This window comes from Bombina bombina, chromosome 4 (genome assembly GCF_027579735.1).
Source record: "Bombina bombina isolate aBomBom1 chromosome 4, aBomBom1.pri, whole genome shotgun sequence".
NCBI classification, from domain to species: Eukaryota; Metazoa; Chordata; class Amphibia; order Anura; family Bombinatoridae; genus Bombina; species Bombina bombina.
The window spans coordinates 1,039,557,738-1,039,577,807 of record NC_069502.1 but is presented as its reverse complement, the minus strand read 5'-3'; the positions used below and the strand labels follow the sequence as shown (position 1 = coordinate 1,039,577,807).

General features: G+C 37.1%; 1 protein-coding gene across 1 annotated transcript in view; it reads left to right on the top strand.

Annotated features, from left to right (window-relative positions):
- Window positions 1-20,070, top strand: part of PLCB4 (phospholipase C beta 4) — a 788,735-nt gene that overhangs the window by 577,435 nt on the left and 191,230 nt on the right. The window contains 3 exon segments of the mRNA XM_053712158.1: window positions 3,693-3,903; window positions 7,137-7,230; window positions 8,895-8,974. Of these exon segments, the coding sequence (XP_053568133.1) occupies window positions 3,693-3,903; window positions 7,137-7,230; window positions 8,895-8,974 (385 nt within the window).

Genomic DNA, 20,070 nt, shown 5'->3' with positions numbered 1-20,070 from the left:
GACTCCTACTGCATTTAAAAGTCAGTAGTTAACAGTTTTATGGGCTAACGCCGTAACATAAAACTCTTAAGTAAAGTCCTAAAAAGTACACTAACACCCATAAACTACCTATTAACCCATAAACCGAGCCCCCCCCCCCCCCCACATCGCAAACACTTAAATAAATTTTTGAACCCCTAATCTGCCGACCGGAAATCGCCGCCACTTCAATAAATACATTAACCCCTAAAATGCCGCACTCCCGCCTTGCAAATATTAGTTAAATTTTATTAACCCCTAATCTGCCTTCCCTAACATCGCCGACACCTACCTACATTTATTAACCCCTAATCAGCCGCCCCCATCGTCGCTGCAATTATATTAAATGTTTAAACCCCTAAACTTAAGTCTAACCCTAACCCTAACACCCCCCTAACTTAAATATAATTTAAAATAATCAAAATAAAATTACTACAAATAACTAAATTATTCCTATTTAAAACTAAATACTTACCTATAGAATAAACCCTAAGCTAGCTACAATATAACTAATAGTTACATTTGTATCTAGCTTAGGGTTTATATTTATTTTACAGGCAACTTTGTATTTATTTTAACTAGGTAGAATAGTTATTAAATAGTTATTAACTATTTAATAACTACCTAGCTAAAATAAGTACAAATATACCTGTAAAATAAAACCTAACCTATGTTACAATTACACCTAACTCTACACTATCATTAAATAAATTAACTAAATTAACTACAATTAATTACAATTAAATTAAATAAACTAAAGTACGAAAAAAACACTAAATTACAGAAAGTAATAAAATAATTACAATTTTTTAAAACTAATTACACCTAAACTAATCCCCCTAATAAAATAAAAAAGCCCCACAAAATAAAAAAATAAATCCCTACCCTATACTAAATTTCAAATAGCCCTTAAAAGGGATTTTTGCGGGGCATTGCCCCAAAGTAATCAGCTTTTTTACCTGTAAAAAAAAATACAGTACCCCCCAACATTAAAACTCACCACCCACACACCCAACCCTACTCTAAAACCCACCAATCCCCCCCTTAATAAAACCTAACACTAACCCCCTGAAGATCACCCTACCTTGAGACGTCTTCACCCAACTGGGCAGAAGTGGTCCTGCAGACGGTCCGAAGTCTTCATCCTATCTGGGCAGAAGTGGTCCTCCAGACAGCCAGAAGTCTTCATCCAGGTGGCATCTTCTATCTTCATCCAGAGCGGAGCGGGTCCATCTTCAAGACATCCAACGCGGAGCATCCTCTTCTTTCCGACGACTAACACTAAATGACGGTACCTTTAAGTGACGTCATCCAAGATGGCGTCCCTTCAATTCCGATTGGCTGATAGAATCTTCTATCTTCATCCATCCGGAGCGGAGCGGGTCCATCTTCAAGACATCTGACGCGGAGCATTCTCTTCTTTCCGACGACTAACACTAAATGACAGTACCTTTAAGTGACGTCATCCAAGATGGCGTCCCTTCAATTCCAATTGGCTGATAGAATTAAGGTAGAAAAAAATCTATTGGCTGATCCAATCAGCCAATAGTATTGAGCTCGCATTCTGTTGGCTGATTGGAACAGCCAATAGAATTTTTTCTACCTTAATTCCGATTGGCTGATAGAATTCTATCAGCCAATTGGAATTGAAGGGACGCCATCTTGAATGACGTCACTTAAAGGTACCGTCATTTAGTGTTAGTCGTTGGAAAGAAGAGAATGTTCCGCGTCGGATGTCTTGAAGATGGACCCGCTCCGCTCCGGATGGATGAAGATAGAAGATGCCGCCTGGATGAAGACTTCTGGCCGTCTGGAGGACCTCTTCTGCCCGGATAGGATGAAGACTTCGGACCGTCTGGAGGACCACTTCTGCCCGGTTGGGTGAAGACGTCTCAAGGTAGGGTGATCTTCAGGGGGTTAGTGTTAGGTTTTATTAAGGGGGGATTGGGTGGGTTTTAGAGTAGGGTTGGGTGTGTGGGTGGTGGGTTTTAATGTTGGGGGGTATTGTAATTTTTTTTACAGGTAAAAGAGCTGATTACTTTGGGGCAATGCCGCGCAATAAGCCCTTTTAAGGGCTATTTGTAATTTGGTGTAGGGTAGGTTTTTTTATTTTGGGGGGCTTTTTTATATTATTAGGGGGATTAGATTAGGTGTAATTAGTTTAAATTTTTTTAATTATTTTATTATTTTCTGTAATTTAGTGTTTGTTTTTTCCATACTTTAGTTTATTTAATTGTAATTAATTGTAGTTAATTTAGTTAATTTATTTAATGATAATGTAGAGTTAGGTGTAATTGTAACATAGGTTAGTTTTTTTTTTTTACAGGTACTTATTTTAGCTAGGTAGTTATTAAATAGTTAATAACTATTTAATAACTATTGTACCTAGTTAAAATAAATACAAAGTTGCCTGTAAAATAAAAATAAAACCTAAGCTAGCTACAATGTAACTATTAGTTATATTGTAGCTAGCTTAGGGTTTATTTTATAGGTAAGTATTTAGTTTTAAATAGGAATAATTTAGTTAATTGTAGTAATTTTATTTAGATTATTTAAAATTATATTTAAGTTAGGGGGGTGTTAGGGTTAGGGTTAGACTTAGGTTTAGGGGTTAATATATTTATTATAGTGGCGGTGACGTTGTGGGCGGCAGATTAGGGGTTAATAAATGTAGTTAGGTTGCGGCAACATTGGGGCTTGGCAGATTAGGGGTTAATAAATATAATGTAGGGTTCGGCGATGCTGGGGGCATCAGATTAGGGGTTAATAATATTATGCAGGTGGCGACGATGTCGGGGGCGGCAGATTAGGGGTTAATAAGTGTAAGATTAGGGGTGTTTAGACTCAGGGTTCATGTTAGGGTGTTAGGTGTAGACATAAATGTATTTTCCCATAGGAATAAATGGGGCTGCGTTAGGAGCTGAACGCTGCTTTTTTGCAGGTGTTAGGTTTTTTTTCAGCCGAATCTGCCCCATTGATTCCTATGGGGAAATCGTGCATGAGCATGTTTTGCCATTTCACCGCTACCGTAATCAGCGCTGGTATTGAGGTGAGATGTGGAGCTAAATTTTACTCTCCGCTCACTTTTTTGCGGCTAACGCCGGGTTTTAAAAAAACCGTAATACCAGCGTTGTTTGTAGGTGAGCGGTGAGCTGAAACGGCTTGTTAGCCCCGCAAGCCTTACCGACAAAAACTCGTAATCTAGCCGATTGATTTTATGTGCAAAAGAAGAAAAAATATTTTATGCTAAATTCCAGGATCTGTGGTGTCCCCTACTTGATACTATCTTTAGGTATTGTAATTTATAGAAGTTCCTTATATGTTTCCTAATCTAATTCATCATAGATTTTTTAAAATAATTGTTTCTAATTCTTGAAATATCGGATCTAGAGGACTGAGGACTTCTGCATATTTATCATGATGAGAAATAACAAAAGTTCCATTCAAATTTTAATTGTTTAGTGGCATTGTGACCTAGAAAATAATTGTAGCCTGTAAATCATGGCGACATTACACTATAGTGAGACTTGGTCGACAAACTTGATATTATTTCCGTCCTCTAACGGAATACACAGTTATGTTCTACAAAGGAAAAGAAATTACAGGTCAGAATTGTTTTTCTGAACATGAAACTTACATTGTTAAATGAATAAAAGCCTCTTTCCTTTTTTCAGGCCAAATATCAAGTGATGGATTTTGCAGATATCTGATGTCAGATGAAAATGCCCCAGTATTCTTAGATCGCTTGGAATTGTACCTAGAGATGGATCAACCTTTAGCGCACTACTTTATCAGTTCCTCGCACAATACCTACCTAACTGGGAGGCAGTTTGGTGGGAAATCTTCTGTAGAGATGTACAGACAAGTACTTCTGGCTGGATGCAGGTAAGCTGCAATAGAATTTCTGAAGGAATTCATCTAATATTAAAGGGACATGAAACCCAAATTTTTTCTTTCAAGATTTAGATAAAGCATACAATTGTAAATATTTTTCTAATTTACTTCTATTGTCAATTTTGCTTTATTCTCTTTGTATCCTTTCTTGAAGGATCAGCAATTCACTACTGGGAGCTAGCTTAAAGGGACAGTCTACACCTAAGTCACTTAGATTAAGCTGCAAATAGCCTTCTGCCCCCTTTCTATATCATGCAGCACAAACGGTATTATTATCATTGCACTGTAGCCTGCAGGACACATCTGGTGAGCTAACGACAAGAGGCATTTGTTTGTAGCCACCAATCACCAGCTTTCTCCCATTAGCGCATTGCTGCTCCTGAGTCTACTTAGGTATGCTTCTAACAAATGAATACCAGGAGAACAAAGTACATTGGATAAAAGAAGTCCATTTAAAAGTATCTTAAAATTGTGTGTTCTATTTAAAGGGACAGCCAACACCAGAATGTTTGTTGTTTAAAAAGAAAGATAATCCCTTTATTACCAATTCCCCAGTTTTACATAACCAACACTGTTATAAAAATACACTTTTTACCTCTGTGATTACCTTGTATCTATGCTTCTTCAAACTGCCCCCTTATTTCAGTTCTTTTGACAGACTTGCATTTTAGCCAATCAGTGCTCACTCCAGGGTAACTTTACATGGTTTAGCTTTCAAATAAGAATACCAAGAGAACAAAGCAAAATTGATTATAAAAGTCAATTGGAAAGTTGTTTAAAATTACATTCCCTGTTTAAGTCATGAAGGTTTTTTTTTTTTTACTTGACTGTCCCTTTAAATCATGAAAGTTTAATTTTGACGTTCATGTCCATTTAAATTATAGCTTATACAGGAATAAAAGGTGTGTTTACTTCCTACCAATGCCCATAGATAGGTACTTCTTGCTATTGTCTGATATATACAATAAACATTAATAGAAAGCTGATATTACTGTATTAGTTTCTACTGATTTTTCGGTATTGTTAAATGCTACTCTTGCATATAGAATATGCACTTTTTTATCTACAATTTACCTAGAATGTGGTTTCCCATTAAAACTGTAGAACTGTATATATTCTTGGAAAGCTTTTAAAGCATTGTCTGATTTTAGCAGCCCATTTCCCCTTCTTTTTGGGTGGAAATTGTATTTCAGCACCCCTTTCGGTGCCCTTTGAACTGGCACACTGCCAGCCTCTATTCAGGAGGATTTTTCTATTTTCCAGGCAGGTGGGAGGTACAACCAGTGAGATTAGCGACAAACGTTGTACTAGGTGTGCTCCTGTCTGCAAAGTCACAATGAAATTAATAGCAGCCAGAACATGGTCTGCTAAAAAATTGTAATACGGGCGTTCTTGTGTCTACTAAGTCACAATGAAATAAATAGCATGACTTTACAGCCAGAACATGGTCTCCTAAAAAATTGTAATAAGGGTGTTCTTGTGTCTACAAAGTCAAAATGAAATTACTCCCCAACACCAAAATAAAGTAACCAGTAAGTATATTTAAGTAGTTATCCACTGCATTTAATTCAACTCTAGATTTAAATCAATCAGAATTTCCATATGAAAACATCCTATTAAAGCTGGGTAGATTTTGTGGCTTCTTTTCCAGCTAGTCCAATCCAAAGGAGTTTTTTTTTACACTTTGAATTTTGAAATGAAACAATAGCAAGATTAAGTTAAATACAAGTAATAAGAAACAGGAGTATCACTGGCTTTTCAAGTGTGTTCAGGCTTTTTCATTGAACTTCTTGGATGCAAAATATAGAGCATGGCAATATTGATGATTTTTTTTTACACCTAACTACTATTATCTATTCATGATGTGTGCAATTAATAATTTCATAACATTTTGAGTACTTATAATTAATATATTTGCAATCATAAATTATATTCTGATAATTTTATTTCTGTACATGTCATGTCATGTAGTTTAAAAGTGTATTTGTACCATATTTTTGAATATTTTGTTTAAAAAAAGTTGTTTGCTACATAAACTGAGTATATGCATGAACAGAGTTATTTAACATAGAGAGTCGAAACAAATGTCAAAAGTGGGTTTTTAAAAGGTCAAAAGCACATTTTTCTAATGGATTGGAATACCTCTATCAAATAGTCCTCATGCATGGTACAGGGAAGTAATAGTGCCACAAATGCATTTGAAAAAGTTGTTATAAATAGGTTATTGTGTTTTTTTTTAATCAAATGCAGTGGGTTTGAATAAAAAAAAAAAATTCCGCTATTCTCATGAAAATTTTGATACTTCTGAATCATTGCTGTAAACTGTTTAAAGGGTTATTATAGTCGTTTTTACTCTAAGGGTTAATAAACAGATCATGACAAGCTTAACATTTCTCCAATATACATCTATTACATGTAATGTTTTATTTAAAAAATATTTTCTTTTCAAATATAGATTGTTTCCACTGCCCATTGAAAGTGTCAATTCAGCTTCCAATTATCCTGTTGGTCATACGACCGACATGTAAACTGGAGCCTGCGCAATCCAGCATTCCTCTAGCTCCACTCAGCTTCGGCAAAGAAGAGCAGGCTGCAAAACGGCTATTAAAAACCGGTCCGGCCCCTCTGTGCACGTTCATGAGTGAGCCGATTGTTAATGAAAAGCATCCGGCTCTTGAAGATTGCCAAAACTGACACGTTAACAGAGATTGTATAAACGTTGCTAAGGGCAACCATTTTCTTTGCTAGCGTGTTAGTAGTCTATTACGACGTGCACGTTCCCATGTCTGATCAGCAAGCAAATGCTGATTGGACATGCAAGGGGAAAAACAATTTTGGGGAGCATTTTTGAACAGCTCGTCGTTGCACTATTTTTTCCAATTTTTAAGTTGGTTTTACAATATAAAAAACAAAACTCATTTTACAAAAATACAAATATGAATTTATTCTAAATAACTTAAAATATTTAAACATATGTAAATTCGGAACGTTTATTCTGGATCTTTAATTAATAGATTAATTGATGTAATTAAATAAGTGAAGTCACGGATTAATTTGGTTTACCACAGTGTTTCGAATTAGTTTGCTTCTTGCCACCAGCACAAAATGCTATATAGCTATTTAAATGTATCAGTGTAGCCATATGCTGAGAATGAAATGTAATTTTACTGCAGATGTTATGTTTTTACTGTAGAAATAACATACAGTTTAATTTATATTGCAAGGTGTGTTGAGCTAGATTGCTGGGACGGTAAAGGCGAAGATCAAGAACCTATAATAACTCACGGGAAAGCAATGTGTACAGATATCCTATTTAAAGTAAGTAACGTTTCTTTCAGTGTTCAGGTATCAGACCTCAGCCATGAAAATAGTTTGTCACTGTTGCATTGCAATATCTATAGGCTGCATACACGCTATGAATATAAACTGTATTCTGTTGCTAAAAAAAATGTTTTATAGAAATGTTATAGAGTTTTCATAAAGTTTGGGTCTTTTGAATATAACCTTACTATTCTATTAGTTGTTGTTATTACTATACATAGGTTTGCATGTTACCTCATCAGATCAATTCTTAAATTAAATGGATAATAAAGTATTATTTGTTTCTTTGTGGTATATCAAGGAAGATATTTTAAAATATATTGCTTTTTTTTTTGTGAAACCAATAATGATATACAAATATTGCAATGGGAGTTCTGCTTATTAAAGGTATAGGAAAGTCAAAACTAAACGTGCATGATTCAGATTGAGCATGTTATTTTAAGACACTTTTAAATTCACTTCTATTTTCAAATTTGCCTTGTTCTCTTAGTATCCCTTGTTGAAATTGAATATGCACATATCCTACATTAGTGGTATCTAGCTTCTGATTGGTGCCTGCACAAATTTGTTTCTTGTGATTGGCTGAATAGATATGTTCATCCAGCTGCCAGTAGTGCAATGCTGTTCCTTCAGCAATGGCTAACAAGAGAATGAAGCACATTTGATAATAGAAGTAAATTGAAAGTTGTTTAACCCTTTAAGTGCTAAGCACTTTCCCACCTGGGTGCTAAGCTGATGTGTTTTTTTTTCATTTATTTTTTTTACTTTTTTTTTTCAGATCCCCAAGACTTATACCGTTGGAAAGGTTAGGCGATTACCTTTCCAACGGTAAGTCTTAGGGGTCTGTAGCTTCTTAGAGGCCTGAGATACAGGCTTCTAAGCAGCATGCCCCATTTCCCTACACTTACTGTATTTTGTTAATTTAGTTGCGTTACGCAAAACGTGAAGCCCCAGCGATGCCTGTCTTTATACAGGCCCGATCGCCGGGATAGGAGCGGGTGGGAGCCCCCAGATCTCCCTCAAGGTGGGAGAGTGCTAGCGACGGCTCTGATAATGCTGTTTTAGCCATTACCCAGTGTTGCATAACTTACACTGTTATATTAATATACTTTTTACCTCTGTGATTACCTTTTATCTAAGCCTCTGCAGACTGCCCCCTTTTTTTCAGTTCTTTTGACAGACTTGCATTAGCCAATCACTGCTGATTCATAAATAACTCCACAGGAGTGAGCATAATTCTTTATCTATATGACACTCATGAGCAAGCACTGTGTAGCTGTGAAAAACTGTGAAAATTCACTGAGGCGGCCTTCAAGGTTAAGCTTTCAACAAATAATACCAAAAGAACAAAGCAAATTTGATGATAAAATTTAATTGGAAAGTTTTTTAAAATTGCATACCCTATCTGAATCATGAAACTTTAATTTTGACTTTACTGTCCCTTTAAGGTCCAGTCATATGTATATATGCACTTCATGTTAGTTTCAACTTCAGAATAAACAACCAAACTGATCTTAAGCACAAAATAGTGCTATTTCATATGCATTATAATATATGCATTTTTAGAGTTCACTTTCCTCTTAAAATGAATCTTATAAAACTATAGAAATATTACGATATTGATAGTAGATAATTAATTACCTCTCTTCTTATTTCTGAAGGATGTAATTCAAGCCATCAAAGAGACTGCATTTGTCACATCAGAATATCCTGTAATTCTTTCCTTTGAGAACCACTGCAGGTAAACATTCTTGAATATAAGTCTAGCATTCTCGGAAATCACTGTCATGGGGATAAAATAAGTATTGTAATCAAATATGTCAGATAACAGGAATGTAAGAAAGGTTAAACTTTTTTTCCAGTCAATATTACCATGCAATACCCCATTTAAAACACCATAGTAGTATAAGCCAAAACTTATTCAAAAAGAATAAAAATGTTTTCTCAGGATCCAATAATAAAACCATAAAACTTTATTTCTTTTATAAGGTGGTGAGATTCCACAAGCCATTATTCCTAGGATTCAACTGCTGTCTAGGAGTTGAATTCTAGGAGTAATATCTTCTGGACTTTCATCACCACCACCACCACCACCACCGCCGCCGCTGCCACCACCACCACCACCGCCGGACAGATAACTCAGCATGCTAATGCACTGTGGCTGAGCTCTGTAGCAACCCGAGGGTTGCAGGTTCGATCCCCGGCAAGGTTCACTCAGTCTTTCATCCTTCCAAAGTTGATAAAATGAGCAGCGCTTTGAGACCCTTACGGGTGATTAGCCGTGCTTTACAAGTACCCAATACATACATACATGAAATAAATTAATTTATAAGTTAAGCTTAGATTTTGCTTTTACCTTATAAATTCCATAATGGATTTGGCTACGAAGCAGCTATATTTATAGACTAACACTAGACTTATACACTTAAGTTTAAAACTACAATCTTCATTGTAATTGGTGCACACACAAAAAACAAACAATTAATAACATTAACCCAATCAATGTGCTTCTCCCTGTTATATCTCCCCTACCCTTCTGAATGAGAGTATATCATTACTTTTCAAATGGTAATAAATAGGGATGGGCAAATTTTTTGCAACATTCGAAAAATAAAGCAGATTTCTCCAACATTGGTGTGTCCGGTCCACGGCGTCATCCTTACTTGTGGGATATTCTCTTCCCCAACAGGAAATGGCAAAGAGTCCCAGCAAAGCTGGTCACATGATCCCTCCTAGGCTCCGCCCACCCCAGTCATTCTCTTTGCCGTTGCACAGGCAACATCTCCACGGAGATGGTTAAGAGTTTTTTTGGTGTTTAAATGTAGTTTTTATTCTTCTATCAAGTGTTTGTTATTTTAAAATAGTGCTGGTATGTACTATTTACTCTGAAACAGAAAAAGGATGAAGATTTCTGTTTGTAAGAGGAAGATGATTTTAGCAGACAGTTACTAAAATCGATTGCTGTTTCCACACAGGACTGTTGAGATGAAGTAACTTCAGTTGGGGGAAACAGTTAGCAGACCTTTCTGCTTAAGGTATGACTAGCCATATTTCTAACAAGACCATGTAATGCTGGAAGGCTGTCATTTCCCCTCATGGGAACCGGTAAGCCATTTTCTTAGTTAAACATAAAAGAATAAAGGGCTTCAAAAAGGGCTTAAAAAACTGGTAGACATTTTTCTGGGCTAAAACGATTGCTTTACTAGGCATATTATGCAGATTCTAACTAATAATGGTTATTATAATCTTGGGGATTGTTTAGAAAAACGGCAGGCACTGTGTTGGACTCCTTTTTCAGATGGGGGCCTTTTCTAGTTATAGACAGAGCCTCATTTTCAGTAATAAAGTGTTTTCAGTTTGAAATTTAAAGTGACAGTAACGGTTTTATTTTAAAACGTTTTTTGTGCTTTGTTGACAAGTTTAAGCCTGTTTAACATGTCTGTACCATCAAATAAGCTATGTTCTATATGTATGAAAGCCAATGTGTCTCCCCATTTAAATTTATGTGATAATTGTGCCATAGTGTCCAAACAAAGTAAGGACAGTAATGCCACAGATAATGATATTGCCCAAGATGATTCCTCAAATGAGGGGAGTAAACATGATACTACATCATCCCCTACTGTGTCCTACACCAGTTATGCCCACACAGGAGGCCCCTAGTACATCTAGTGCGCCAATACTTATTACCATGCAACAATTAACGGCTGTAATGGATAACTCTATAGCAAATCTTTTATCCAAAATGCCTACTTATCAGAGAAAGCGCGATTGCTCTGTTTTAAACACTGAAGAACAAGAGGACGCTGATGATAATTGTTCTGTCATACCCTCACACCAATCTGAAGGGGTCATGAGGGAGGTTTTGTCTGAGGGAGAAATTTCAGATTCAGGAAAGATTTCTCATCAAGCTGAACCTGATGTAGTGACATTTAAATTTAAATTAGAACATCTCCGCGCACTGCTTAAGGAGGTATTATCTACTCTGGATGATTGTGACAATTTGGTCATTCCAGAGAAGTTATGTAAGATAGACAAGTTCCTAGAGGTTCCGGTGCCCCCAGACGCTTTTCCTATACCCAAGCGGGTGGCGGACATAGTAAATAAAGAGTGGGAAAGGCCCGGCATACCTTTTGTCCCCCCACCTATATTTAAGAAATTATTTCCTATAGTCGACCCCAGAAAGGACTTATGGCAGACAGTCCCCAAGGTCGAGGGGGCGGTTTCTACTCTAAACAAACGCACTACTATTCCTATCGAAGATAGTTGTGCTTTCAAAGATCCTATGGATAAAAAATTAGAGGGTTTGCTTAAAAAGATTTTTGTTCAGCAAGGTTACCTTCTACAACCAATTTCATGCATTGTTCCTGTCACTACTGCAGCGTGTTTCTGGTTCGAGGAACTAGAAAAGTCACTCAATAAAGAATCTTCGTATGAGGAGGTTATGGACAGAGTTCAAGCACTTAAATTGGCTAACTCTTTTATTTTAGATGCCACTTTGCAATTAGCTAGATTAGCGGCGAAAAATTCAGGGTTTGCTATCGTGGCGCGCAGAGCGCTTTGGCTAAAGTCTTGGTCAGCGGATGTGTCTTCCAAGACAAAATTGCTTAACATTCCTTTCAAGGGTAAAACATTATTTGGACCTGATTTGAAAGAGATTATTTCAGACATCACTGGGGGAAAGGGCCACGCCCTCCCACAGGATAGGTTTTTTAAGGCTAAAATAAGACTAATTTTCGTCCCTTTCGCAGAAACGGACCAGCCTCTAATTCCTCATCCTCTAAGCAAGAGGGTAATACTTCACAACCCAAACCAGCCTGGAAACCAATGCAAGGCTGGAACAAGGGTAAGCAGGCCAAGAAGCCTACCACTGCTACCAAAACAGCATGAAGGGATAGCCCCCGATCCGGGACCAGATCTGGTGGGGGGGCAGGACTTTCTCTCTTTGCTCAGGCTTGGGCAAGAGATGTTCAGGATCCTTGGGCGCTAGAAATAGTTTCTCAAGGTTATCTCCTGGAATTCAAGGAACTACCCCCAAGGGGAAGGTTCCACAGGTCTCAATTATCTTCAAACCAAATAATAAGACAGGCATTCTTACATTGTGTAGAAGACCTGTTAAAGATGGGAGTGATTCATCCAGTTCCAATAAGAGAACAAGGGATGGGTTTTTATTCCAACCTGTTCATAGTTCCAAAAAAGAGGGAACATTCAGACCAATTTTGGATCTCAAGATCCTAAACAAATTTCTCAGGGTACCATCGTTCAAAATGGAAACTATTCGAACGATCCTACCTACTATCCAGGAAAATCAATTTATGACTACCGTGGATTTAAAGGATGCGTACCTACATATTCCTATCCACAAGGAACATCATCAGTTCCTAAGGTTCGCTTTTCTGGACAAGCATTACCAGTTTGTGGCACTTCCATTCGGATTAGCCACTGCTCCTAGGATTTTCACAAAGGTACTAGGGTCCCTTCTAGCGGTTCTAAGACCAAGGGGCATTGCAGTAGTACCTTACTTGGACGACATCCTGATTCAAGCGTCGTCTCTGTCAAAAGCAAAGGCTCATACGGACATCGTCCTAGCCTTTCTCAGATCTCACGGATGGAAGGTGAACAAAGAAAAAAGTTCTCTGTCCCCGTCAACAAGAGTTCCCTTCTTGGGAACAATAATAGATTCCTTAGAAATGAGGATTTTTCTGACAGAGGTCAGAAAATCAAAAATTCTAAGCTCTTGTCAAGTACTTCATTCTGTTCTTCGTCCTTCCATAGCGCAGTGCATGGAAGTAATAGGATTGATGGTTGCAACAATGGACATAGTTCCTTTTGCACGAATTCATCTAAGACCATTACAACTGTGCATGCTCAGACAGTGGAATGGGGATTATACAGACTTGTCTCCGACGATTCAAGTAGATCAAAAGACCAGAGATTCACTCCGTTGGTGGCTGACCCTGGACAATCTGTCACAGGGAATGAGCTTCCGCAGACCAGAGTGGGTCATTGTCACGACCGACGCCAGCCTGGTGGGCTGGGGCGCGGTCTGGGAACCCCTGAAAGCTCAGGGTCTATGGTCTCGGGAAGAATCTCTTCTCCCGATAAACATTCTGGAACTGAGAGCGATATTCAATGCTCTCAAAGCTTGGCCTCAACTAGCAAAGGCCAAATTCATAAGGTTTCAATCAGACAACATGACGACTGTTGCATATATCAATCATCAGGGGGGAACAAGGAGTTCCCTGGCGATGGAAGAAGTGACCAAAATAATTCAATGGGCGGAGGATCACTCCTGCCACTTGTCTGCGATCCACATCCCAGGAGTGGAAATTGGGAAGCGGATTTTCTGAGTCGTCAGACATTCCATCCGGGGGAGTGGGAACTCCATCCGGAAATCTTTGCCCAAATAACTCAATTATGGGGCATTCCAGACATGGATCTGATGGCGTCTCGTCAGAACTTCAAGGTTCCTTGCTACGGGTCCAGATCCAGGGATCCCAAGGCGACTCTAGTAGATGCACTAGTAGCACCTTGGACCTTCAACCTAGATTATGTATTCCCACCGTTTCCTCTCATTCCCAGGCTGGTAGCCAAGGATCAATCAGGAGAGGGCTTCGGTGATCTTGATAGCTCCTGCGTGGCCACGCAGGACTTGGTATGCAGCCCTGGTGAATATGTCATCGGCTCCACCATGGAAGCTACCTTTGAGACAGGACCTTCTTGTTCAAGGTCCATTCGAACATCCGAATCTGGTTTCCCTCCAGCTGACGGCTTGGAGATTGAACGCTTGATTTTATCAAAGCGTGGGTTTTCAGATTCTGTAATAGATACTCTGATTCAGGCTAGAAAGCCTGTAAACTAGAAAAATTTACCATAAAATATGGAAAAAATATATCTGTTGGTGTGAATCCAAAGGATTGCCATGGAACAAGATAAAGATTCCTAAGATTCTATCCTTTCTACAAGAAGGTTTGGAGAAAGGATTATCTGCAAGTTCTCTAAAGGGACAGATTTCTGCTTTATCTGTCTTACTACACAAACAACTGGCAGCTATGCCAGATGTTCAAGCATTTGTTCAGGCTCTGGTTAGGATCAAGCCTGTTTACAGACCTTTGACTCCTCCCTGGAGTTTAAATCTAGTTCTTTCAGTTCTTCAAGGGGTTCCGTTTGAACCCTTACATTCCGTTGATATTAAGTTACTATCTTGGAAAGTTTTGTTTTTGGTTGCAATTTCTTCTGCTAGAAGAGTTTCAGAGTTATCTGCTCTGCAGTGTTCTCCTCCTTATCTGGTGTTCCATGCAGATAAGGTGGTTTTGCTTACTAAGCCTGGTTTTCTTCCTAAAGTTGTTTCTAACAAAAATATTAACCAGGAGATAGTTGTACCTTCTTTGTGTCCGAATCCAGTTTCAAAGAAGGAACGTTTGTTGCACAATTTGGACTTTGTCCGTGCTCTAAAGTTCTATTTAGAGGCTACTAAAGATTTCAGACAAACATCTTCCTTGTTTGTTGTTTATTCTGGTAAAAGGAGAGGTCAAAAAGTGACTTCTACCTCTCTTTCCTTTTGGCTTAAAAGCATTATCCGATTGGCTTATGAGACTGCCAGACGGCAGCCTCCTGAAAGAATCACAGCTCACTCCGCTAGGGCTGTGGCTTCCACATGGGCCTTCAAGAACGAGGCTTCTGTTGACCAGATATGTAAGGCAGCGACTTGGTCTTCACTGCACACTTTTGCCAAATTTTACAAATTTGATACTTTTGCTTCTTCAGAGGCTATTTTTGGGAGAAAGGTTTTGCAAACCGTGGTGCCTTCCATTTAGGTGACCTGATTTGCTCCCTCCCTTCATCCGTGTCCTAAAGCTTTGGTATTGGTTCCCACAAGTAAGGATGACGCCGTGGACCGGGAAAACCAATGTTGGAGAAAACAGAATTTATGCTTACCTGATAAATTACTTTCCTCCAACGGTGTGTCCGGTCCATGGCCCGCCCTGGTTTTTTTAATCAGGTCTGATGAATTATTTTCTCTAACTACAGTCACCACGGTATCATATGGTTTCTCCTATATATATTTCCTCCTGTCCGTCGGTCGAATGACTGGGGTGGGCGGAGCCTAGGAGGGATCATGTGACCAGCTTTGCTGGGACTCTTTGCCATTTCCTGTTGGGGAAGAGAATATCCCACAAGTAAGGATGACGCCGTGGACCGGACACACCGTTGGAGAAAGTAATTTATCAGGTAAGCATAAATTACTGTTTTTAACACATTCATTTATTTGTTTTGAATTTCGAATGTTTGTACAACATTCAACATTTGTTTAATGTAATAGTATTTCTAATGCTTTCTTTAAATGTAATATTCCAAATATTCTAATAATATATATATATATTTATATTAGTATTTCTAATGTTCTCTTTAAATTTAATATTTGAATTATCCAATAATCTAAATAAAAACATTCAAATTGATATATTTGTATCTATTATGTATCAATTTACTAAATTCCCTAAATTGAATGTTACTATAGAAATTTTTAATGTGGATATTCAATCTAATTCTAAACATTTGAAAAGGAAAATAACATTTGAAAACTAAATTTTAATGGAGTTTCATTCTTATCAACATTTGATTGTCCAAAAACGAATGTCCACAGGACTATTCGTTCTATCAAATGAATTACACTTTCATCACATTCGCCCATCACTAGAAATAGATCAGAGCATTTTTTTATTAATGGGTTCCCAAGTTCCAAAATGTTTTGAAATACTACAGAAATCTGTCATGCAAAGCATAAGGAAACTCTACTGTATGTGAACAAAGTCTGTAGCAATATATATATATTTTTTTTCTTTTTATAAAACTTTAATATTGCAAACTATATATAACAATCATACAATAGTATACAATAAGTGTATTGATAATATATATTTGCCTTACTACTTGTTTAATGTATTCTTTATTTTGTATTCACCTACCTTTATTTAGTATTACACAATGCACAAAACTAATTGTATATCCCTAAATAACAAGTTGTAGTATACAGCTGCAAGAAAAAGATTTTCAACCCTTTTGGAATTACCTGGATTTCTGCATTGATTGTCTATAATTGTGACTTAGATGAAGACCAGGTCACATTTTATGCATAAACACAGTCTGACTAAACTAATAATACACAAATAAATGGACTTTTCAAAATTTTAATAATTTACAGTGCAGGCTGGACAATGTAGTGAACCTTTGCGTTAATGACTTCTCCAAAAAAGAAATTTAGAGTCAGGATTTTTAATTAAGAATTAAGAAGTAGATTTTTAATTAAGAAGTAATTAGAAGTGTGTGTTGCCCAGATGACCTTCCCTTTAAAGAAAGGCACACAAAGCCTGGTTAATAAAAAATAGTTCTCACAGGACCTTAGACGCATTATAGAGATGCCCAAAACTGGAAAAGGTTACAAAAGTATTACTAAAACCTGGGTTTCGTCAATCCCATGGTAAGACAAATTGTCTACAAATTGAGAAATTCAGGACTGTCTACTCTTCCTAGGAGTGGACATCCTGCAAAAGTAAAAATTCTTCCAGAAAAATCTACATACTGTGAAAATCTTTGTTCAGGTGTGAACAAGAATGGTGTTCATGGAAGGACACCCACAAAGAAAAACCACTTATTTCTAAAAAAGCATTGTGGCGTCTCAAATTTGCTCAAGACCACTTGGATGTTCCACAACACTTCTGGTAAAATGTGCTGTGGACAGCTGAGACAAAAGCTTAACTTTCTTGCAAAAATGCACAAACACTATGGGCATATTTATCAAGCTCCGTATGGAGCTTGATGCCCCCGTGTTTCCAGCAAGCCTTCAGGCTCACCAGAAACAGATGTATTCAAAAAAGAATAGCAATAAGCACTACTAAATAGAATGGGGGTGACTCCGTCTGGTTTTATTAATATATATACCTTGTGAGCTAGAGTGCTTGTGCATAAAAGCAACTTGCCAAGTAAAGTCTAAATCACTGGAGGGATTGAGACTGGAAGAATGCACTTGTATAGCACTTCTAATTCCCCTGAATTATTTAGACATCAAATGTACGAACCAGGACCAAAAGGTAGAATTCTAAATTAAAACATAACTTTTATTACTACAAAGGTTAGATAAAATCACTGGTGTAATGTGTGCAGTTTAAAAACACATAAAAATACGAATTAGCGTTATTACGGCTATGGTAGAGCATTCATATAATATGGGCATAATTGGGAGCAACCCGGATGAATAGTATTAATACAGTGAGTGAATATTACTGATTACCGAGTAAAAAAAGTAGTTATTCACGTCATCCACTTCACACTCAGTGGGTTTATGAATTGGCGATACTGTATTATATTTCTTGTGAAAAGATTACAATAATTACAATTACACATAATTACCAAAGGGTCCTTTGAAAAGCCGAACGCTATCTGCGAAACATGTTAGGGAAGGGTGTTGTTTAAATACCCTGTTTGTCTTTTTAAAATGGAATATTAACTTGTCTAACAGAAAAACTACTAATATACTTCTGGGCATTATTAACTCTGGGTTTGGCATACGCCAAAATTGATTCTTAGTCATTAGTGCTAATAAGTATTAGTACAGCCCATTCAGTGAAACTTATGTATGGGTTGCGACAGCACGGCATTTTTGAATAATCAAACAGCGTCAGCCACAATAAGGCTCCCAGCAGTTTAACAAGCAGGCCTGGTTATATAGTGTATGTGATTAAATCCTTTCTGGGTTTTAGAACTTAAAATTTAAGTTGAAATATATATACAACGTAAGACTTAGTAATCGTAACTTGGTAATTTTCCACAAGTAATATAACATATTATCGCTAATACATAAGCTTACAGAGATTAACTATAGTTAATCACAGTATTTAGTGTGAAGTGGATGATGTAAATAATTATGTAAAGACCAACAAAAGGCTAACAAGTTTAGCTCATTCAGTGATACATATGTGTGGATTGTGATATTTTAGGACCTTTAAATAAGTGAACAGTTTCAATGCCCAAAATATGGCTCTCAGTAGTTCCACAAACAGCCTGGTTACACCTTATATATAAATTAACCCTCTCATGGGTTTGCGAACTCCATTTGATGTATATATATATATATATATATAATATATATATATTTATATTTATATCAATATTGGCTTTTGTAATTGTAAAATTGTAATCTTTTCACAAGAAATATAATACAGTATCACCAATTCATAAACCCACTTAGTGTGAAGTGGATGACGTGAATAACTAGGGTAAAGGCTAAATAACCTTTAGATTCTATTAGAAAGTGGTGTTATAATACATCACAAGTGTGTTCACTAGCATAACCTCATAACCACTTAATACTCAATATAAAACTAACTATAATCATCAGTGGGGATTTACAATTTATCCAGTTTCACCTGCATATGTAAAATCTGTGATTACAGTACTTTAGTGAATAATGAACTCAATACATTAACGTCAAGCAAAGTCATACAGGACTTTAATAACAACAGTATAAACAGCGAAATTTATCACGCAAACACCTTGGGCAAGCCTGAATAAGGGCAAGTCTTACTCAAGAGCTAAGTTACTGTACTATATTATCAAGGATTAGTGTATGTATATATACATGAAGTGGTGTAAATTTATAAACTATTTAGAGATATATGCTTATAAAGGTACAATAATTACTTTGCTCTAATTAAAGACCCAATACAGCAAGGCATATTAAAGGACCCAAGTACTGCATGAAGTTATATCTATCATAATTCACTGAAAATCTATACTTGAGCGTGCAGGGTCTAAGACGTATCATTTAACACTTTTGTACAGGTACATGTATACCCACTGAGTAATACTGCACCATTACAATTTAAATAATGGGTATTTTCTAGAGCTCATTATTGTTGTATAAGAGGTTCTCTATCTTAAGAACCAAACATCACATAACTATAATATAAGAGCTAATATATCACACATCTATAATTTTTTAGAAAAAAACATTCTTGATAATCAAACCAGCTTGTCAGGTGGGCACATCCACCCACATTATAGTGTGAATACTCAACACAACTTGATACAACCTTTAATTGGGCACACTAACCAGTGCTATAAAACAAGGGAATTACATAAAGATCCAATAACAACTTTTTTCTCGATAATCAGTAATATTCACTCACTGTATTAATACTATTCATCCAGGTTGCTCCTAATTATGCCCATATCATATTGAATGCTCTATCAGAGCCATAATAACTCTAATTCGAGTTTTTATGTGTTTTTAAACTTCACACATTTACACAATAATTTTATCTAACCTTTGTAGTAATAAAGTTATGTTTTAATTTTAGAATTCTACCTTTTGGTCCTGTTCGTACATTTTGATGTCTAAATAATTCAGGGGAATTAGAAGTGCTATACAAGTGCATTCTTCCAGTCTCAATCTCACCAGAAACAGAAGTTATAAGGCTGTCGTCTAAAGACAGAAGATATCAGCCCGATTGAATACGATCGGGTTAATTGACACCCCCTGCCCATGAATCTGAAGGGCGGCCTTGCACCAGCAGTTCACAAGAACTGATGGTGCAATTATAAATGCCGAGAGCGTATGCTGTCGGCAATTTATCGATGTGCAAGCAGGACATGGGGGGGTAGTTATCAAGCGTCAACCTCAAATACGCTGGAATCCGCAGCGTATTTGTGGCAAGGCCTGATCGCCTTAGTTATCAAAGGCTAGAGGACCGGCAAAAGTAGAATTTTGTGACGTAAACTTCGATCCGCCGGGACTCAGTCCGACACAGATCGATTCTTACGTCACTACCGATGTTC